General features: G+C 46.5%; 1 protein-coding gene across 1 annotated transcript in view; it reads left to right on the forward strand.

The window, feature by feature from the left end:
* DNHD1 (dynein heavy chain domain 1) overlaps nt 1-19,165 on the forward strand; it is a gene marked incomplete at its 5' end in the record, with an annotated part of 55,987 nt that overhangs the window by 13,587 nt on the left and 23,235 nt on the right. Inside the window, 12 exon segments of the mRNA XM_036242201.1 lie at nt 4,192-4,446; nt 4,533-4,670; nt 4,792-4,846; nt 9,000-9,265; nt 9,355-9,598; nt 12,689-12,846; nt 13,335-13,495; nt 13,497-13,825; nt 16,966-17,093; nt 17,200-17,398; nt 17,742-17,833; nt 18,292-18,499. Of these exon segments, the coding sequence (XP_036098094.1) occupies nt 4,192-4,446; nt 4,533-4,670; nt 4,792-4,846; nt 9,000-9,265; nt 9,355-9,598; nt 12,689-12,846; nt 13,335-13,495; nt 13,497-13,825; nt 16,966-17,093; nt 17,200-17,398; nt 17,742-17,833; nt 18,292-18,499 (2,233 nt within the window).

Below are 19,165 nucleotides of genomic sequence, written 5' to 3' on the forward strand. Positions count from 1 at the left end.
GTAGGAGTTCTTTATGAATTCTGGATATGAGTCCTATTTCAAAATTAAAAGTTGTATATATTTTCTCACAGTCTGTGGCTAAACTTTTCACTTTTAAAATGATGTCTTTTGATTAACAGAAGTTCTTAATTTTCTTGAAGTTCATTTTATCAGTCTTTTTCTAGTCCATGCCTTTTGACCTCGTTTAAGAAATCTTTGCCTACCCCCAAAGTCATGTAGCTATTCTCCTGTGTTTTCTTCTAGAAATTGTATTACCTTTTTTAATTTAGGTCTATGATCCATTTAAAATGAATTTTTATGGCCCTGGCCGGTTTGGCTCAGCGGTTAGAGCGTCGGCCTGCGGTCCTGAGAGACCCGGGTTCGGTTCCTGCTAAGAGCATGTACCTCGGTTGCAGTTTGTCCCTGGCCCTGGTTGGGTCGTGTGGGTGGCAACCACTCGACGTGTCCCTTTCACGTCGATGTTTCTCTCTCTCTCTCTCTCCCTCCCACACTCTATCTGAACAAAAAATAGAAAAAATGTCCTCGGGTGAGGATAAAAAAAAAGAATTTTTATGTATGGTATACAGTAAAAACCAGGTCTTATGTTTCCCTTTTTTTTTTTTTTTTTTTATCCTCACCCGAGGACATTTTTCCATTTTTTGTTCAGGTAGAGTGGGAGGGAGAGAGAGGAACAGAGAGAGAGAGAGAGAAACATTGATGTGAAAGGAACACATCGAGTGGCTGCCACCCGCATGACTGACCAGAGCCGGTGACAAACCGCAACCGAGGTACATGCCCTTAGTGGGAACCGAACCTGGGTCTCTCAGGACCGCAGGCCGGCGCTCTAACTGCTGAGCTAAACCGGCCAGGGCTTCTTTGCATTTCTTGTCTTTTATTGAATTGTTTACATATTTGTTGCTATTATTTTCCTCTAATTATTTGGATGTTATACTTTTATTCTCATGGTAGCCCAGGAACTATTCAGTGCCTACTCATCCTTCTTAGTTTTAGGATCTTGATTTTGTTCCTTTTCATAGACTCCTAGCTTGGAGGAGGTCATGTAACTTAGATCTGGCAACGAAATACAAGGGGAAGTCACTGGAAAAACTTTTCCAAAGACGCAGATCTAACTGGAATGTCCTTTTGGACCTTGACTCCCGCCTCATTACCTGACCCTTTGATGAAGGTAATAGAGAAGGCATCTCACCAGGACAAAGGTGAAAGTCATATTAAGGTTGGAGGAGGAGGAAGATAGGAGCTTTGTTCTGATTGATATTATTGGGCCAATATGCTCTTCAGGGACTTCATATTGCATTAAATAAAACCTTTGACTGGCTTAAACTGCACTTTTCTAGTTTTCTCTTATATACATATGTAATGCATATGTAAGAACAGCAAATGTAGCTGCTCAGCTTGCATTTTTATAACTATAACTCTTTCTTGTCTTTTTCTAAAAGCACCTTCTCAGGAAGTCCTCCTGTGGTCACCCTATTTAAAATCACAGCCCCCTTGATCACCAGCACTCTTGATCCTTCTTTCCATGCTCTGTGTGTGTGTGTGTGTGTGTGTATTTATAGCACTTCTCACCTTTTTCCATATACTATAAATTACCTATTTATTGTATCTTCCCACAAAAGGGTAGGAATTTGCATCTGTTTCTTGCACTAATATATCTCCAGTGTTTATTATAGGGCATGCTGTATAGTAGGTGCTCAGCGAGTATGTGTTGAGTGAATGAATGTCAAATGTGAATTTGTATCCATATCTTTCTCCCAGGCAGAATAAAAACCTTAGCATTCTCCTAATTTCCTTTCTCTCTCTCCACCCTCTACCCTTTCTGTTATGCTCATGTTTATATCTCTTGGAATTTTAATTCTGCTTTATTATGAGCATTCTTGTTTTACAGCCTACCTATTTAGAATTAACGATATGTTTCACAAATTTCTTTGCTCATTAAAACTTCTCATAGACCACTTCATCTTCTTTATCTACTGCATGTCTCTGTCAGAGATATACTATTGTTGTTGAGTGCATTTTTTCCCCAGAGAAAATCTGTAGATGGTAAATTTGTGGAGTCTTTGTATATTTAAAAATGTCTTCATTCATCTTTATTATTATTATTTTTTTATCCTCACCCGAGGACATTCTTCCATTTTTTGTACAGATAGAGTAGGAGGGAGAGAGAGAGAGAGAGAGAGAGAGAGAGAGACATCGACATGAAAGTGAGACATCGACATGAAAGTGACACATCGAGTGGCCGCCACCCGCACGACCAACCAGGACCGGGGACAAACTGCAACCGAGGTACAGGCCCGGGAACCGAACCCGGGTCCCTCTGGACCGCAGGCCGACGCTCTAACCACTGAGCCAAACTGGCCAGGGCTCTTCATTCATCCAGGGCTCTTCATTCATCTTTATTATTTTTATTTTTTTTATCCTCACCCGAGGACATTTTTCCATTTTTTGTTCAGGTAGAGTGGGAGGGGAAGAGAGGAACAGAGAGAGAGAGAAGCATCGATGTGAAAGGAAAGGAACACATCGAGTGGCTGTTACCTGCACGACCGACCAGAGCCGGGGACAAACTGCAACCGAAGTACCTGCCCTTAGCAGGAACCAAACCCTGGTCTCTCTGGACCGCAGGCCGATGCTCCAACCACTGAGCCAAACCAGCCAGGGCTCTTCATTCATCTTTAAACAGCCGTGATACTATGGCTAGGTACAGAATTCCAAGTTAAAAAAAAAAAAAATGTCCTCAGAATTTTGAAGATACTGCCCCTAGTGGTGAGCTTTTAAATTGTATTCTGATTACGTTGTGTTGTAGCCATTGACTACGGTTTTATCTCTGTTGGCACTCAGTGAGCTCTTTCATGTGAGGTGATACATGCCTGTTACAAATATTTACTGTGGAACTGCCGATGCCCGGCACTGGGTTAAGCAACAGCGAAGTGAAATGAGGTGAGACAGAGATCTCCTCCTTGAAGAAATCAGAGTGTAGTGAACGAGTCATACAAGTAACTGGTAATGATGAGCCTTGGACTGGGGCAACGAAGTGGGCAGCACGTGGTGCTGAGAGGAGGGCGAGAGCACAGAAGAAGGCATCTCACCCAGTCTGAGGGCACACTTGTGTATAATGCGCCTAGCGTAGGCCTCAGCTGCCTTAGGTCTGGGTCTCAGATGACTGGGATTTGAGCTCAGGGTTAGCAGAAAACAATTCACAAATACCAATTAGTTCTAATCACAAGCTCTATTGAGCATGAAAAAGGACAGGAGAGCAGCAAAGACAAAATGTCCATTTGACAAAGAACATCTTCCGAGTGTCTCTGGTGTCCCTCAACAGGTTGGGCTCAGGGAGTTGGGGACTGTCAGCAGCCTTTGCAGGCTGAGGACCCTCCCAGATTCTAGCAGCCACAAAGAAGCCCCCAGACTTTTATTTCACATACCCCCGTCCCCATAGAAAGTCTCTGTCAGTACACACAGACAGCTTCCACTATCACATAAGGCAGTACTCTGCTGGTCCATAGGCCACATCACCCACACCCCGTGGTTAGAGTCCATATCTTGGAATTATTGCTGGCCTTACTTATCCAACCTTTCTCTAATCTGTGTCATGTGGGACTCTCTATTTACACATGCACACATTTTCTATTTGAGCTCCCCCAGGGGCATTTAGTAGACAGGCCTGACATCAACATAGTACTTTGTGGTCTCTTAATATCTATTCTCCATTTCACATCTTCTCTGGTCACTTAAAAATGTCTGGGATTAATCTCCACTAAAAAAGCAGCCCTCTGTGTGCATATCTAGGTTCTAGGTTTCTGGCTTTAAGAGTTCAGAGTTTTGCCCTGGCCAGTTTGGCTCAGCAGTTGAAGGGTCGGCCTGTGGACCAGAGAGTCCTGGGTTTGGTTCCCGCTAAGGGCACGTACCTCGGTTGCAGTTTGTCCCTGGCCCCAGTTGGGGTCGTGTGGGTGGCAACCAGTCAATGTGTCCCTTTCACATCGATGTTTCTCTCTCTTTCTTCCTCCCTCTCTCCCTCTCGCTCTATCTGAAGATAAATGCAAAAAAAAAAAAAAAAAAAAGTCCTTGGGTGAGGATAAAAAAGAAAAAATTAAAAAACAAAACAAAACACTTAAGAGTTTTGCACAGACCAGTGGGTGGCTGGTTTGCTCTCCATCCCCCTTTCTCCAATTAGGTTTCCACTCTCTATGCTGGCAGGTTCATGAGGATACATATCAAATGCAACAAGGCCTGCAGGAACGGGTAGAAAACTGCAATAGGACCCGAACAGGCCAGGGCTCCATATACCTTCAGAGGGTGCAGCGCCAGCATCTGGAGAAGAAGCTGAAGCAGACAGAGACCTGGCTGCCACAGCTGGGACAGTTGGCCCGCCTGGTGGACTACATGATTTGCCAGAGCCTCGTGTCTATCATAGAGGAGAAGATAACCTCTTTTGTGGCCAACATCCTGCAAGTGAGGTGGTGGTGGCAGGTGTGGAGGTGGGCAGGGGCCAGATGACGGGGAGCAGCCCCACGACCTCTCCTGACCTTTCTTTATAGGCCCCAAGGCACAGTCCCTTTCTCTCAGCACAGCTGGTCTTTGACAGCTGCGGCCAGCTGTCTCATGAGCCCTGTATTGAAAACATGATCCAGATTCTGACTGGGGGCCTTCAGTTTGTCAAGGCCTCTGCTCTGAAGGTATTGGGGGGGGGGGCTATAGGAATTCCCAAATTATACCCTCCGTAATCAGAAGCTTTCAACCTGGTCCAAACCCTCATTGTTTTCCACTTCTGCCCCTTCTCCATATGGTGGCATGAAGGTAATGATGCAGTCTACAGACCTGAAGACCCCCTGGGATGCCCTGTACTGTGAAGGTATTTAAGGCTGAGGCAGGAGGAAGGAAGGGTGGAAGGAGGGGGAGGGCACATGCAGTGTGCTAATGGCATCGCCATCGAGTCAGGCTGTGGGTGTGGATGGAGCAGTTTTAACAGAATGCTTCCTCCCCCATTAGAGTGGCCTAAACAATAAAAACAATGATCTCACATAACAAGAAATCCCGAGGTAGGTGCTTCCAGGGTTGGTTCAGTGGCTCAAAAATGTCATCAAGTACCAGGTTCTTTATATCCTTCCCTAACCCCTTCCTGGGTTTAGCCGTAGGTCAGGGTAGATCCTTTAGAGGGTGTGTGTAGTAAGAGAGGCTGCAGTCAGAGATGTCTTTCCATCTTCAGGCATACTGCCTCCTAGTGGGGAGACGAGCTACAGCTCTAAACATCCCATTCTCAATCAAGGACAGGGGAAAGGGGGAGACAAAAGCCCAAGCAGGGAGGCGAGGTGGAAGAGGACTGCAGTCAGGCAGTGAGATTTGACGGACTTGGTCTGGGGAGAGGGGCAGGCAGTGGAAGAGATGGTGAGAATGGATTGGATTCTGGATATATTTTTAATGTAGAGCCAATGGGATTTTGTGATAGCTGGGTGTGCTGTGTATGAGACAGAAGTCAAAGATGACTAAAGGTTTTGACTGGAGAAGCTGGGAGAATGGAGTTCCCATTTGCTGAAGTTGGAAGACTGTGGGAAGAGCAATTTTGGTGGGGAGAAATCAGGGCTCATTTTTGACCCTATTAAGTTTGAGGTTCATACTAAACATCCAAGCACAGGTGTGGAGTGGGCAGTTGTTTAAATGGGACTGGCATCCAGGGAGAGATCTGAGCTAAAGGTAAATTTGGAAGCAAAAAGAAGGCATTTAAAACCATGAATCGGGATGGCTTCACGGGGGAGTTTTACTGAACTTTCAAAGAAGAACTAACACCCATTCTCCTCAAACTATTTCAAAAAATTCAAGAAGAAGGAAGACTTCCAAACTCGTTTTATGAAGCCAGCATAATTCTAATTCCAAAACCAGAAAAAGACACTACAAAGAAAGAAAACTACAGGCCAATATCCCTGATGAACATAGATGCCAAAATCCTGAACAAAATACTAGCAAATCGGATCCAGCAATACACCAAAAAAGTTATCCACCATGACCAAGTGGGATTCATCCCAGGGATGCAAGGCGGGTACAATATTCACAAATCAATAAATGTGATACACCACATAAATAAAATGAAGAATAAAAACCACATGAACATATCAATAGATGCCGAAAAAGCCTTCGACAAAATCCAGCATCCATTTCCGATAAAAACGCTCAGCAATGTGGGAATAGAGGGATCATATCTTGACATAATAAAGGCCATATATGAAAGACCTACAGCCAACATTATACTCAATGGGCAAAAACTAAAAGCATTTTCCTTAAGAACAGGAAAAAGGCAAGGATGCCCACTTTCGCCACTCCTATTTAACATAGTACTGGAAGTCTTAGCCACAGCAATCAGACAGGAAGAAAAAATAAAAGGGATCCAAATTGGAAAGGAGGAAGTGAAATTGTCATTATTTGCAGATGTAATGATACTATACATAGAAAACCCCAAAGACTCCATCAGAAATCTACTAGACTTAATACATGAATTTGGCAAAGTAGATTACAAAATTAACATCAAGAAATCTATGGCATTCTTATACACCAATGATGACCTCACAGAAAGAGAAACTAAGAATACAATCCCATTTACTATTGCGGCAAAAAAATTAAGATACCTAGGAATAAACTTAACTAAAGAAATAAAGGACCTATTCGCAGAAAACTACAGGTCATTGAAAAAAGAAATAGAGGAAGATATAAAAAAGTGGAAGCATATATCCTGTTCATGGATTAGGAGAATTAACATCGTTAAAATGTCCATATTACCCAAAGAAATCTATAGATTCAATGCAATCCCCATCAAAATACCAATGGCATACTTCACAGAATTAGAACAAGTACTTCAAAAGCTCATATGGAACCAAAAAAGACCTCAAATAGCCACAGCAATCTTGAAAACGAAGAACAAAGTTGGAGGGATCACATTACCAGATTTCAGATTATACTACAAAGCCACTGTAATCAAAACAGCCTGGTACTGGCACAAGAACAGGCATATAGACCAGTGGAACAGAACAGAGAACCCAGAAATGGACCCAAGGCAATATGCTCAATTAATATTTGACAAAGGTGGCAAGAGCATACAGTGGAGTAAGGACAGCCTCTTTAATAAATGGTGCTGGGAAATTGGACAGCTACATGCAGAAAAATGAAACTAGACCATCAACTTACGCCCTACACGAGAATAAACTCAAAATGGATAAAAGACTTAAATGCGACTAATGAATCCATAAAAATCCTAGAAGAAACTGTAGGCAACAAAATTTCAGACATCATACGCAGCAGAATTTTCACTGATACATCACCTGAGGCAATAGAAACAAAGGAGAAAATGAACACATGGGACTACATCAAACTCAATAGCTTCTGCACAGCGAAAGATACAATCATCAAAATGGAAAGGCTACCCACTGTATGGGAGAGCATAATTGCCAATGATATATCAGATAAGAGGTTAATTTCCAATATATATAGAGTGCTCATACAACTCCACTAAAGGAAGACAAAGAACCCAATTAAAAAATGGGCAGAGGAACTAAATAGACACTTCTCCAAACAGGACATACAAATGACTAAGAGACATATGAAGAAATGCTCATCATCACTAATCATCAGAGAGAGGCAAATTAAAACAACAATGAGGTATCACCTCACACCTGTCAGAATGGCCGCCATCAACAAATCATCAAACAACAAGTGTTGGTGAGGGTGTGGAGAAAAGGGGACTCTAGTACACTGCTGGTGGGAATGCAGACTGGTGCAGCCACTATGGAAAACAATATGGTGTTACCTCAAAAAATTAAAAATTGAACTTCCATTTGACCCAGTGATCTCACTTCTAGGAATATACCGTAAGAAGCCTGAAACACCAATCAGAAAGAATATATGTACCCCCATGTTCGTAGCAGCACTATTTACAATAGCTAAGATCTGGAAACAGCCCAAGTGTCCATCAGTAGACTAATGGATATAAAAGCAGTGGTACATATACACAATGGAGTACTACGCAGCTGTAAGAAAGAAAGATCTCTTCTCCTTTGAGACTACATGGAGGGACCTGGAAAGTATCATCCTAAGTGAAACAAGCCAAACAGAGAAAGACAAGTATCATATGATCTCACTTATTTGTGGAATATAATGAACATAACAGTCTGAGGAATGGGGTAGTCCCAGAGACGCGGAAGCGGGGTACAGACTGACAATCCCCTAAAGAGTGGGGTGGTGAGGGAGACATAAACCACAGAACTTATATGCATGTGTGCATGAACAGTGGACATGGACAACAAACTGGGGACAGGGCAGGGAGGGAAGGGGAGGGGGGAATCAGTGGGGGAGAAGGAGAAACATCTGTAACAAAAATTAATTAATAAAAAAAATAAAAAAATAAAGCTAGAAAAACAACAACAACAACAAAAACCATGAATCGGGATGCGCTCACTTAGAAAGTGAGTCCAGAGAAGAGGTAAGAGGACTGAGCGGGGTGAGGCGCTATAATGTTTAGGTGTTGCTAGTAAGGATCTCCTTTCTAAACACTTTGATGCTTTTCTCCTCTTTTGGTTGAAATTTTTAATGCAAATACTGCCATTTTCAATTAATCAGTTCCTAAGAAGGTAAAAGGAAGGCCTGGTTCAAGGGTATTTCTTGAGGAAGATACTGAGTACTGGCATGCTCGACATCCTTTCCACCTCCTCCTACCAGCTACACTTCCCAGACCCCCTTGCAGCTGGAGTGCTTTTGTTTTCCAGCTCTTCCAAGTAGTCGCAACCTACTTAATATTCTATAATTTCCTTCCTGCTTATTGTAGCTAAACTTTCTTCTCTCTACCTGAACCCTCACTAATAAATTCCTCTGTGGGTCTGGTGTACTGTGTTTGTAATATAGATGTATGTGTAAACTCAGTCATGAGCAGGGTGTGTGTGTGTGGGTGTACACATTTTAGAGAGAGAGGTTGTGTGGGGGCCCTGGAGGGCACTCGTGGACAATTATGGCATGTGTCTCCCTAGAAGAAAATGAAGAGGAGGGCTCGAACATGGAATCCTTGATGCCCAAGTCCCACGGCCAGCCCGGCGACGCTGTGCACATCTTCTGTGGTCCGAATATAGGATTGGTGTGGCCCTGGAAGTCTCACACAACTACTGAAGCCTTGGAGGTGCGTGGGTACCGGCTGCGGGGCCAGTTCTTGCCCCCCAATTACAAGCAGCTGCAAGAGGATCTGGATAACAACCCTCGAATCCAGCAGGCCCTGACTACCCAACAGGCCCTGCTGAAGGTGAGAGCAGAGCTTAAGGAGTGGGATGGTGCTTACCAAGTCCTATCACAGTCACCCACCTGTGCCCTAAGCACTTTGTCTGCCCCTAGGACATGCTATGGGAGGTGCAGGGATTCTGCAGGAAATATCACTGGATGCCAGGCATTTATGAATTTCTGCAAACCTGGGGGCCTCAGAAACTGGAGTCTATGAGAGGTTGTCCTATCAAGAACTACGTGATGCTGGTGAGCCGCCTGAACATTTGGAAGGCCTGTGTCTCCAATATGCCTATTGAGTTGATCACAAAAGGCAATTTGCTGCTGCTGAGCTGCCACAATATACAGGCAGACATAAGTGAGTGCTGCTCACCCTCCCTCCTTTTCCACCCACCTCCTTACCTCATCCACATGGCCCTCCTTGAGCCTGGACTGTCCACCAGGGACCATGCATGCCCCTCATTGGACCTGCAGAGCTTCCGAGAGCCCCTTCCCATTGCAGCCGTAGGTCTGACCACCAAAGAAGACAGCCTCTTCATCTGTTTTGGTCCTGCTCATTCCCCATACTCCTTCAGAATCATGTTCCTGTCACCTGACACTTTCTGTTCTTATGGCATGGAGGGCGTTCAACCAAATGTAACTAAGAAAAATCTTAGTGTTCGTTTTCTGCAGAGATCGAACCCATGCTTTCTTTATGAAGGCGGGAAGCCTCAAAGCCGAGGTCTGAAAGAGTTTGCTTGAAAGTACTAGCCCTGCCCTGGCCGGTTTGGCTCAGCGGTTAGAGCATCGGCCTGCAGTCCAGAGAGACCCGAGTTCGGTTCCCGATAGGGGCGCGTACCTCGGTTGCAGTTTGTCCCTAGCCCTGGTTGGTCATGTGGGTGGCAGCCACTCGATGTGCCCCTTTCACGTCGATGTTTCTCTCTCTCCCTCCCACTCTATCTGAACAAAAATGTAAAAAATGTCCTCGGGTGAGGATAAAAAAAAAAAAAAAGAAAGTACTAGCCCTCCTTGCTTTTGTTCTTCAACAGGTGACATGCATGCCTCATTAGGTACCTTATGGGCCACAAAACTGCTCCCCTCTTTCCCTACCCCTGTCCTAAATGTACAAGGTGGTTCAGGCTGGCAAGGGAGGAGCAGGGAGGGCCTGTGACTGGCCTGTTTTCGTTCTGACCCTGTTCGGGGCATCTTTCGCTCCACCGTTACTTGGAAAGCCTGTGTTCTTTCTAGTTTGTTGGCTTCTTGATTCTTAGTCCAGGATCAACTGGCTCCTTCAAAAAGAGCAGATGGAGAGAGAAAGCATGGGGTTCGGAATCCTGGCTGTTTTTCACTGGTTTGTGTGACCTCAGATATGGAGCTTCAGTGTTATTTGTAGCATGGACAAAAGAATGAAGTCACTCACAGGGTCATGGCAAGGAGGGTAAATGAGATGTTATTTGCATGCAGTAGGTGCTTAATTTTTTTCATGTTGTCTTATCCCTTTCTGTCTGCTAATCCTTCTTGCTGATTTTACCTTCTTCCCTTCCTACTCTGTTTCGCTCCTTACTGAGTTCCCTTGAACAGTGAATGATGTAATTACCCACTCTGGTGAGTTGTCCTCATCAGAAACTTGACTTTATCTTTTACTCTTTCCTCTCCCTAACTTTACCACATTCAACCTGTTGCCAAATCATTGCCATTCTTTTGTCTCCTAAATCTCTCTCAAATCTGTTTTCCCATCTATTTCCAACTTCAACCTTAGGAACCGCGGTACTTTATCAGTACATTGCTCCTTTACACCACACGGTGTCGCTCTTGAGCTCGCTGCCTTCGCGGCCTGATGCTGCTGGTCCAAAAGCAGCACCATGGCAATGGCCTAGCTATTGTCACAGTCCAGAGGGATATTTGAAAAAGGATCAGTTCGCATCCTGGTGTTCTTTTCAACCCTGGGTGCCCCTCAACAGGTTCTCTTTCTCTTGTTTCTCAGCTCTTGGTGCCGAGTCCTCTTGGTTACCTCCTCTAAGACTCCAAATGGGCCATACTCAGTACATCTCAATTATGTGCCCCTGGAACTCACTATCCAACTTTCCAGTGGAAGAGAGGCTCATGGGGGATAACCTGATTAACTTTTTACTGCTCAAAACATCAACTATAATAGTGACGCCAGGCTGCCTGAGTTTGAATCCTTGCTCTGCCACTGTGTGATGTTCATAAAGTTACTTAACATCTCTGAGCCCTTGGTTGGGGACAAAATAGGGACAATAACAGTATCTACCTCAAAGTATTTTTGTGAAAATAAAATGGGTTAAAGTACAGGTAAAGTAGTTGATATTGCCTGGCCGGTGTGACTTAGTGGATTGAGCATTGTCCCATGGACTGAGAGGCCCCGGTGAGATTCCTGGCCAGGGCATATACCCACGTTTCGGGCCTGGTCCCCAGTGGAGAGCATGAGTTTCTCTCTCACATCGATGTTTCTATCTCTTTCTCTAAAAAAATCAATAAAAAAAAAATAGCTGACATTGTATCTGGCATGTAATAATACTGCATTTTGTGGTATATTTTATACCATATTTCTATATTGTGTTTTGCTCTTCTGTGCATTATTTTAACATCTCTGAACTTAAGAGGCGTTTTATGATTGATGGCATGTCAGAGTTTAGATGGCATCATTTTTTTTTTTTGTGGTATATAAAATAATGGTGCTTCTTACAATTAGCAGTATCTTATATTTGATCTTGTCCCATATTCGTATTATTCTTGCCCTCGAAGACAATGGGGTCGTTCATATTGCCAAAGGCAGCTTCCATGATTTTATTCTACTTCCATATCTTCTTTCCTTTAACCCTTAAAAATAAAAGGCAGATTACACACTGTTCTTGGTATCTCTCCTATTAGAGCAGAAGCAGTAAGACTCCCCAAGCAGAAAACTTGCACCTTTGGCAGGGCATTCTGCTATTCATGACACATCATCCACAGGCCCTTGCACATGCTGTTTCGTCTATGCGGTGTGCCTTTGCCCTTTGGAGCATGAACTACCCAGCACATTCAGCTCCAATGTCCCCTCTCTGCGGAGGCTTCTCCCAGCTTCCTTGGGCCTCCTCTCCTTGCACTATGCCAGGTTGAGGACTTCTAGGCACTTATCACACCGTTTTGACTATCTGTTTATATGTCTGTCTCTGCCACCATATTGTAAGCTTCTGAGACTGGAGACCCTTTCTGTCTCGCTCGCTCGCTCACTCACTCACTCACTCACTCTGTCACTCTCTCTCTCTTGTCTATCGGTGCCCAGCACAGGCCCCAGTGTATAGCAGCTGACTGAACACTGGGCAGGTGTCCAGTAAGTGTTCAGTGAGTGAGGGAATGAGTTCATGATCTGGTTTCCCCTTCCTACTTCCACTCTGGACCTATAGCACTCTCCCAGCACCCCTTTTTTGTATGCACCCCTTTACACCCAGCCCTGTCCTGTGTTCAGAATCCAAGCTGGAGAGCATCAGGATGGACATCCTTGCCCACGTGCAGAGCGAGTGCAGGAGCCGCAGCCAGCACCTGATGAAAGAGCTCACAGAGTTCATCGAGGTCTTCCAAAACATCAACTCGGACATTCATGCCATTGCCCGGTGCTCCCAGAAGGTGGGCTCTCCCCGTCCTTCCTTCCCAGCCTAGTCGGGGCCCATCCTGCTCAAATGCTCAGCACACTCTCTTCAGGTCTCAGCTGAGCTCCAATGGGGCTTGATGCTCTTAGACTGCAGTCAGGTGCGTGACCGGCCCCTGCTAATTCTCGCCCTGTTCTCCTGCCTCAGTTTCCCCAGGGCAGTGGGAGGCCCCGGTGTGGTGAAAGAGACAGAGGTCTGTTCTGTGTGACAGTCGGATAGCGATCTGCCGCCCTGTCACCAGGGTAATGATTTGGTGGGGGAGACACTGTGCTGTGTGCAGAGAGACCTGGGTCTGTGGAAGTGATCTCAGATGGCCCCTGCTCCCAGTGGGTTAAAGGGCGGAGGCTGGAGCCTAGAGCCTCCAGAAGGTGGGAGTGCCCCTCAGGAATGGGCCCAAAGAGGTGCGCAGGATTGTTCTGGGGGTGGGGGAGTGGGGGTGTTGGTCTCACGCTGTGGCCCCTGCAGTTGAACGAGGCCCATGAGCAGTACAGCAAGTTGGAGGAGCGAATGGAATACACACGGTCACTACATGAACTCATCCGCAACCACTTCCGCCTCTTCAGTGCCGACATGGAGGCGCTGGACACCTCGGTGAGAAGACCATTCAGGGAGTCGCCCAGCCCACCCGTCCCCCTCCCCCACCGCCAACCGACTTGACTGCCCTCTGCTTGCCCCTCAGCTTCTGGATACGTGGGAGGTATTTCAGTCTGAGAGAAGCCAGGCTTCAGAGTTCCTGCTCAGCAAGCGACATGCCATTGTGCCCAAGCTGCAGCAGCTGATGATGGCTGCGTTGGTGAAGCTGGAAGGCCTGATTGACAAGGCCCTGTCCAGCCCCTTCATGGACCCTTCACAAGACCAGAAGAGCACCGAGAGCCAGCTTGTCACCCTGCAGCGTCAGTTCCAGGACACCGCCAGCCACCTCAACGATCTGCAACATGCTTATGCCACTTTGACCGGTACCAGCACCGAGGATCCTGGCTCCCTCCGCTCCCACCGTGATAGACCCTCCCGCTGAGATGAGGGCTTGAACTCAAGGTCCTGGGTCCTGTGTGACCCTAAGCAAGTTTCAGGAATCTCATACCTTCATTAGTCCCTTTTATATTTGAAAATTGCAGTACAAAATCTTTGTACATTGGAAACACATTAGGGTGGGGAGACAGGGGACTCACAGTCTAGGAGGGAAGACAAACAGGTGAATGTTCCATTAGAATGTGATGGGGTCAGAGGGCTAAAAGCCCACGCAGGAGATTGCAAAGGTGTCTTTGATGTAGTACTTAGCCTTCGTATAGCGTCAGCCCAGCCCTGTGCAGGGCAGCGGGCCCCCTGCGAACAGGCCTTCGTGCTCCACAACCACTGCTTCCAGCCAATGTGCTGTTGAGGTGGCTGCTGAGGGCCTCACTGCTCCGCAGGAGATGGGGACAGAACTACTGGTCTGACCTCTTCCATACAGCGGGGCAGCTCCTTCCCTTCTGCACATGAAGAACTTTGTGAACTCAAGTTCTCTTTTTTCTCAGATGCAGTCACTTCTATCAGTCACTTATGTCCTTTGGAAGGCACATTGCTTCTTGCCCAACTGCACTATTACCACCTCTGTCTATGGGCATTCCCAGTCCCAGGGCCATTTGGCCAAATGTGACATGTTGGCTACTTGGACTGTCCTCAAGCAAGGGACTTTCTCTTTGGCTAAGTATTGGGAGACCCTCTTCCCATCTTCTGACATAGACCACAGACCTTCACCTTTCCTGCTAAGGTTGGAGATGTCTCTGAGAAAGCAGAGTAGTGGACTCAGGCCCTGAGGTGCTGTGCCCAGGAACCCCCACAGCATTGCTTTGACTTCCTTCTTCCATCTCTGTCTTCTCACCAAACTCCGGGTTCTATTAAAATAATCTAGGGTTGCCCTGGCTGGTTTGACTCAGTGGTGAGAGCGTCGGCCCTCAGACCACAGAGTCCTGGCTTTGGTTCCCACTAAGGGCACGTACCTTGGTTGCAGTTTGTCCCCAGCCCCTGTTAGGGTCGTGTGGGTGGCAGCCACTCAATGTGTCTCTCTCATGTCGATGTTTCTCTCTTCCTCCCCCCCTCCCTCCCTCCTTACCTCCCGCTCTATCAGAAGATAAATGCAAAAATGTTATCAGGTGAGGATTAAAAAAATAATAATCTAGGGTCTTGGATCAGATTATTAATACTACTCTTTATTTTTCTTTCTTTTTTTTTTATCCCCACCCAAGGACTTTTTTCCATTTTTTTGTTCAGATAGAGTGGGAGGGGGAGAGAGAGAGAGAGAGAGAGAAACATCGATGTGAAAGGGACACATCAAGTGGTTGCCACCCACGTGACCCAACCAGGGCCAGGGACAAACTGCAACCGAGGTACAAGCCCTTAGCGGGAAATGAACCCGGGACTCTCTGGACCGCAGGCCGATGCTCTAACTGCTGAGCCAAACCAGCCAGGGTGATACTACTCTTTATTTTTCATTATGTATCTTTTACTCAACACTTTTGACATTGTCTTTGTTTTATAACCATGTTAACAACTATTTTAATATCTAAGGATTCCTGGTTTTGTTTACGCATTACCTTTTTTAAAAAATACCACATTTTTAAATTATTTTAATTCTTTCCTTGGATGGCTGTAATGTTTGAGTATTTCTTTTCTAAGAAGGAATTAGAGGGTTAACATTTCTAAATTTCTATGCTGAGAATGACTTTCTAATATGCTCATATCACAGCTCAGCTAAATATGAGCGCTGAGGTTTTCTTCCGATTCAGAGAGTGCATCACTGTCTTCCAACAGGTAGCACTGGGAACAGCTCTGGTATCAGTCTGATTTTTTCCTATGTAGGTAACATGTTTATTGATTATTTGATAATGATTCTTATATTAGCTCTGGTTTCCTTCCGGAATTCTTATTTGTATGTTGGATTTTCTGGATCTTTCCTCCATTTCCTTTATCTTCTTTATCATGACTCATTTCTTTCTTCTGTTTGTTTTTGTTTTTTGTTTTTAGTTTGGGGGAAATATTGTGAACTTGTCTTACAAGCTTCCGTTTTCTTTAGTATCTACTCTGTGCTTTCTACTGCGTTTTAAAGCACACATACACATGTTGTGTGTGTGTGCGTGTTTATGTGCACATGTATGTGGATATGAGTTTATGTCCATCATAGCAAGGAAGCACACTGTGCCCGATCTTAGTTTCCTGTATCATTCCCGTGGAAAGGAACCAGGGCTCCTCAGGGAAGGGATGCTTACAGGGCTGTGGGAGGACAGGTACAAGATGAATCGCAAAATCTTTTAAGCCTGAAAGTAAGGAAATGTTAACTTCTTTTAAAAAGTCATGGGAGGGTCGGTTCCCGCTAAGGGCATGTACGTTGGTTGCAATTTGTCCCCGCCTTGGTTGGGGTTGTGTGGATGGCAACCTGTTGATGTGTCTCTCTCACATCGATGTTTCTCCCCCTCTCTCTTCCTCCCTTTCTCCCTCCCGCTCTGTCTGAAGATAAATGCAAAAATGTCCTCAGGTGAGGATAAAAAAAAAAAAAAGTCATGGGATCATGTCATATCTGAGTACCAAAGTACAAAGTAAACTATTGGAAAAATGGGTATTTATTATCCACAGTAACAACAAGAAAAGCTGTGGGGAATGTTCTTAAAGGGGTGGGCTGCCTAGGCCTCATTAAGGAGGTGACGTTTGAGCAAGGATGTGAACTTGGGGAGGGGTGAGCATATGGCTCCTGGAGGGAAGGGTGCTCCAGAAGGAACTGTCAGGCCAAGACCCTGGGCCTCGGGGAGCCAGCCTGCTGTGCCCGAGCCACTGTAAAGAGTGTGCTGTGGCCCGAGAGGAGTCAGTGAGGTGGAGACTAGTGGAAGAGGAACCTTTCCTTTTATTGCCATTGCATTTTCTCAGATATTTTATCCCTGGAATAACTGTCCCTTGGACTGTCCCCAAATCCACTGTTCCACTAAACAATTTTGGAACGCCCCCCCACCCTGCCCTGGCACTTTTGGGACCCTCCCTTTTGTCATTATGGGCTCCTGACTGACCATTCCCCACCATGCAACCACCCCCCCCATATAGCCCAGGCTCAGCCAACCCTGTCCCACAGGGGATGAGAGTCCGGTGTCCTTGCCCATCTGTGGGATCCATCCCATCGTGCAGCAGCACAGTATCTGGTACCTGTACCGAATCATCTCTGAAAACATCAGTGAATGGAAGTGCATGGCTTTTGTCAAGGTGCTGACAACCCTTCCTTGGAGCTCCTGCCTGGGAATGGAGAGTCTATAGGGGGGTTGGGGCTGGGAAAGAGTCTCTAGCTGACCATGAGCCCTTCTCCCTACAGTTCAGCCTGCCTATGGCCCAGGAGAAGACAGACGGCTGGCTGAGAGAGGCAGCCCGGATGAGTGCCACCCTGGCGCTGCAAAGCCCAGTTCTGCAGCACGCCGTGCACATTCTGGAGGAGTTTCGCAGCTACCTGCCCTTACTTATCAAGCTGAACAGCCTCCCACTGCATAGCCTCAACTTTCAAGCCCTCCTCCGAGGTGTGTTGAGGTAGTCAGAGAGGGGAGGGGAAGGAGAGGACATAGGGTTAGAACAGTGCAGCAAGTCAGTTCCCTGCCACTCCTGTTGGAAACATCTCCCCTCCCTGGGTTGCTCCTTGCCTCCCCCAAGGTACCATGGGGGTCCTCCCTGCGAATCTGGGCTGGCTCAGGCTGGAGTCTGAGCTCTGGGCCCTGCGCTGTGCTCTGGACCTTAGGATTAGGGTTCTAGGCTCTGTATTGTACTCTGAGATCTGCCGTATGGGAGCTGGGCTAGACTGGGCTCGGGGTCCCAGATCTACCATATACTGCTGTTGCGTTGACTTGTTGTCCCTTCTACTTCTAGCCTTAGGGCTGGGCAGTCTCACCGTAGAACTCCTAACACTGGGCCAGCTGCTCACTTGTCCACTGCTGGAGTTTGCAGATCAAATCAATCAGGTGGGGCTCACTAGAGGTAGGGAGGTGGTCGAAGCTTCTGTTTGCTAAGCTCTAACAGAGCCAGTGAAGGTCCAGCAGCCCCTTGAGGCAGGGGGTAGTAGATATTGGTTTGTGCGTGGGTGGGGGTGGGGTTGAGATTGCTGGCCTGCCTGGAGCATATGGGGATCTGATGGGTGGTTTCAGTTGCATGTCCCACCAGGAGAAGGAAGTGGTGGCAACCCTGAGGTTGTGGACACTCAAGTCCCCAATACTTACTCTGCCCCAAAAGTACATGCGCTGTTCAGCGGGAGCCTTGCAAATAGTGGATTTCAGGGCAGCAGCCCTAAGTCAGACTATGATGCTGAAGGCCTGTCTGTGAAGCCTGGTGGTCTCATTCTCCATCTCTGAAACCTCTACTCCTGAGCTCTGGCCCTTGAGTCCCAGCTCCAGTGTTATCCCCTGAGCTATGGCTCTTCCAGATCTGGTGGAATGAAAAGGAACACATTCGTGCCCAAGAGAACCTGCAGCAGCTGCAGCAAGTCTGGGAAGCACGCCAGCTGCGACTGCTCAACTTCATCCTGCACGTGCCCTACAAGCCCCGAGGCTTGGAGCGCTCCAAGAAGCAAATGCTCCACAGCTCCCACAAGGAGGTAGTGGCCGTAGACAGTGGCACCTTCATCCTTTCAGGTGAGACCCAGACCTTGTGGCCCAGTGAAAGTCCCCTGCAGGGGGCCATGTTCATCTACCACATCCACCAAGTCCTGCCTGATCTGACTTCTATAGCCAGGTCCTGATCCTTGCTGGACAGCCTGAGACATCATTCTGTTCTGAGATAATGTGTTTCATGTAGCTCTCATATAAATCTTCTTTATATGTTTTTATTGATTTTTTTTTTTTTAAGAGAGAGATAGAAATATCCATGTGAGAGAGAAACAGGGATCAGCTGCCTCCTGCACACCACCTACTGGTGATTGAGCCCGCAACCTGGGCATGTGCCCTGACCGGGAATCAAACTGGGACCTCTCAGTGCATGAGACAATGCTCAGTCACCAGCCGGGCACTCCCATACAGTCTTAATCTTGGGAGTCTCTGCCCCTTCACTCCCAACCAGTGCCTGGCTTCTTTAGCAAAGGTCCTTCGCTTTCTGAGTGTATTAAGAAATGCCTCATGGTCACGTCTCTCCACCTTTTGATGCTCTTGTGCTCTAGAAAGTACCCTCTGTCTGATCTTTTGTCCCACTCATTCATTCTTTTCTCATTCCCTCATCAAACTCACCTGGCCTCCTCTGAGCCAAACACAGGAGGAGAGCCTGAGATTTACAGAGAAAAGTCCTGTCCCTCATGAGCTCCCAGT

The sequence above is a fragment of the Molossus molossus genome, unplaced genomic scaffold (genome assembly GCF_014108415.1).
Source record: "Molossus molossus isolate mMolMol1 unplaced genomic scaffold, mMolMol1.p scaffold_m16_p_41, whole genome shotgun sequence".
Taxonomy (NCBI): Eukaryota; Metazoa; Chordata; class Mammalia; order Chiroptera; family Molossidae; genus Molossus; species Molossus molossus.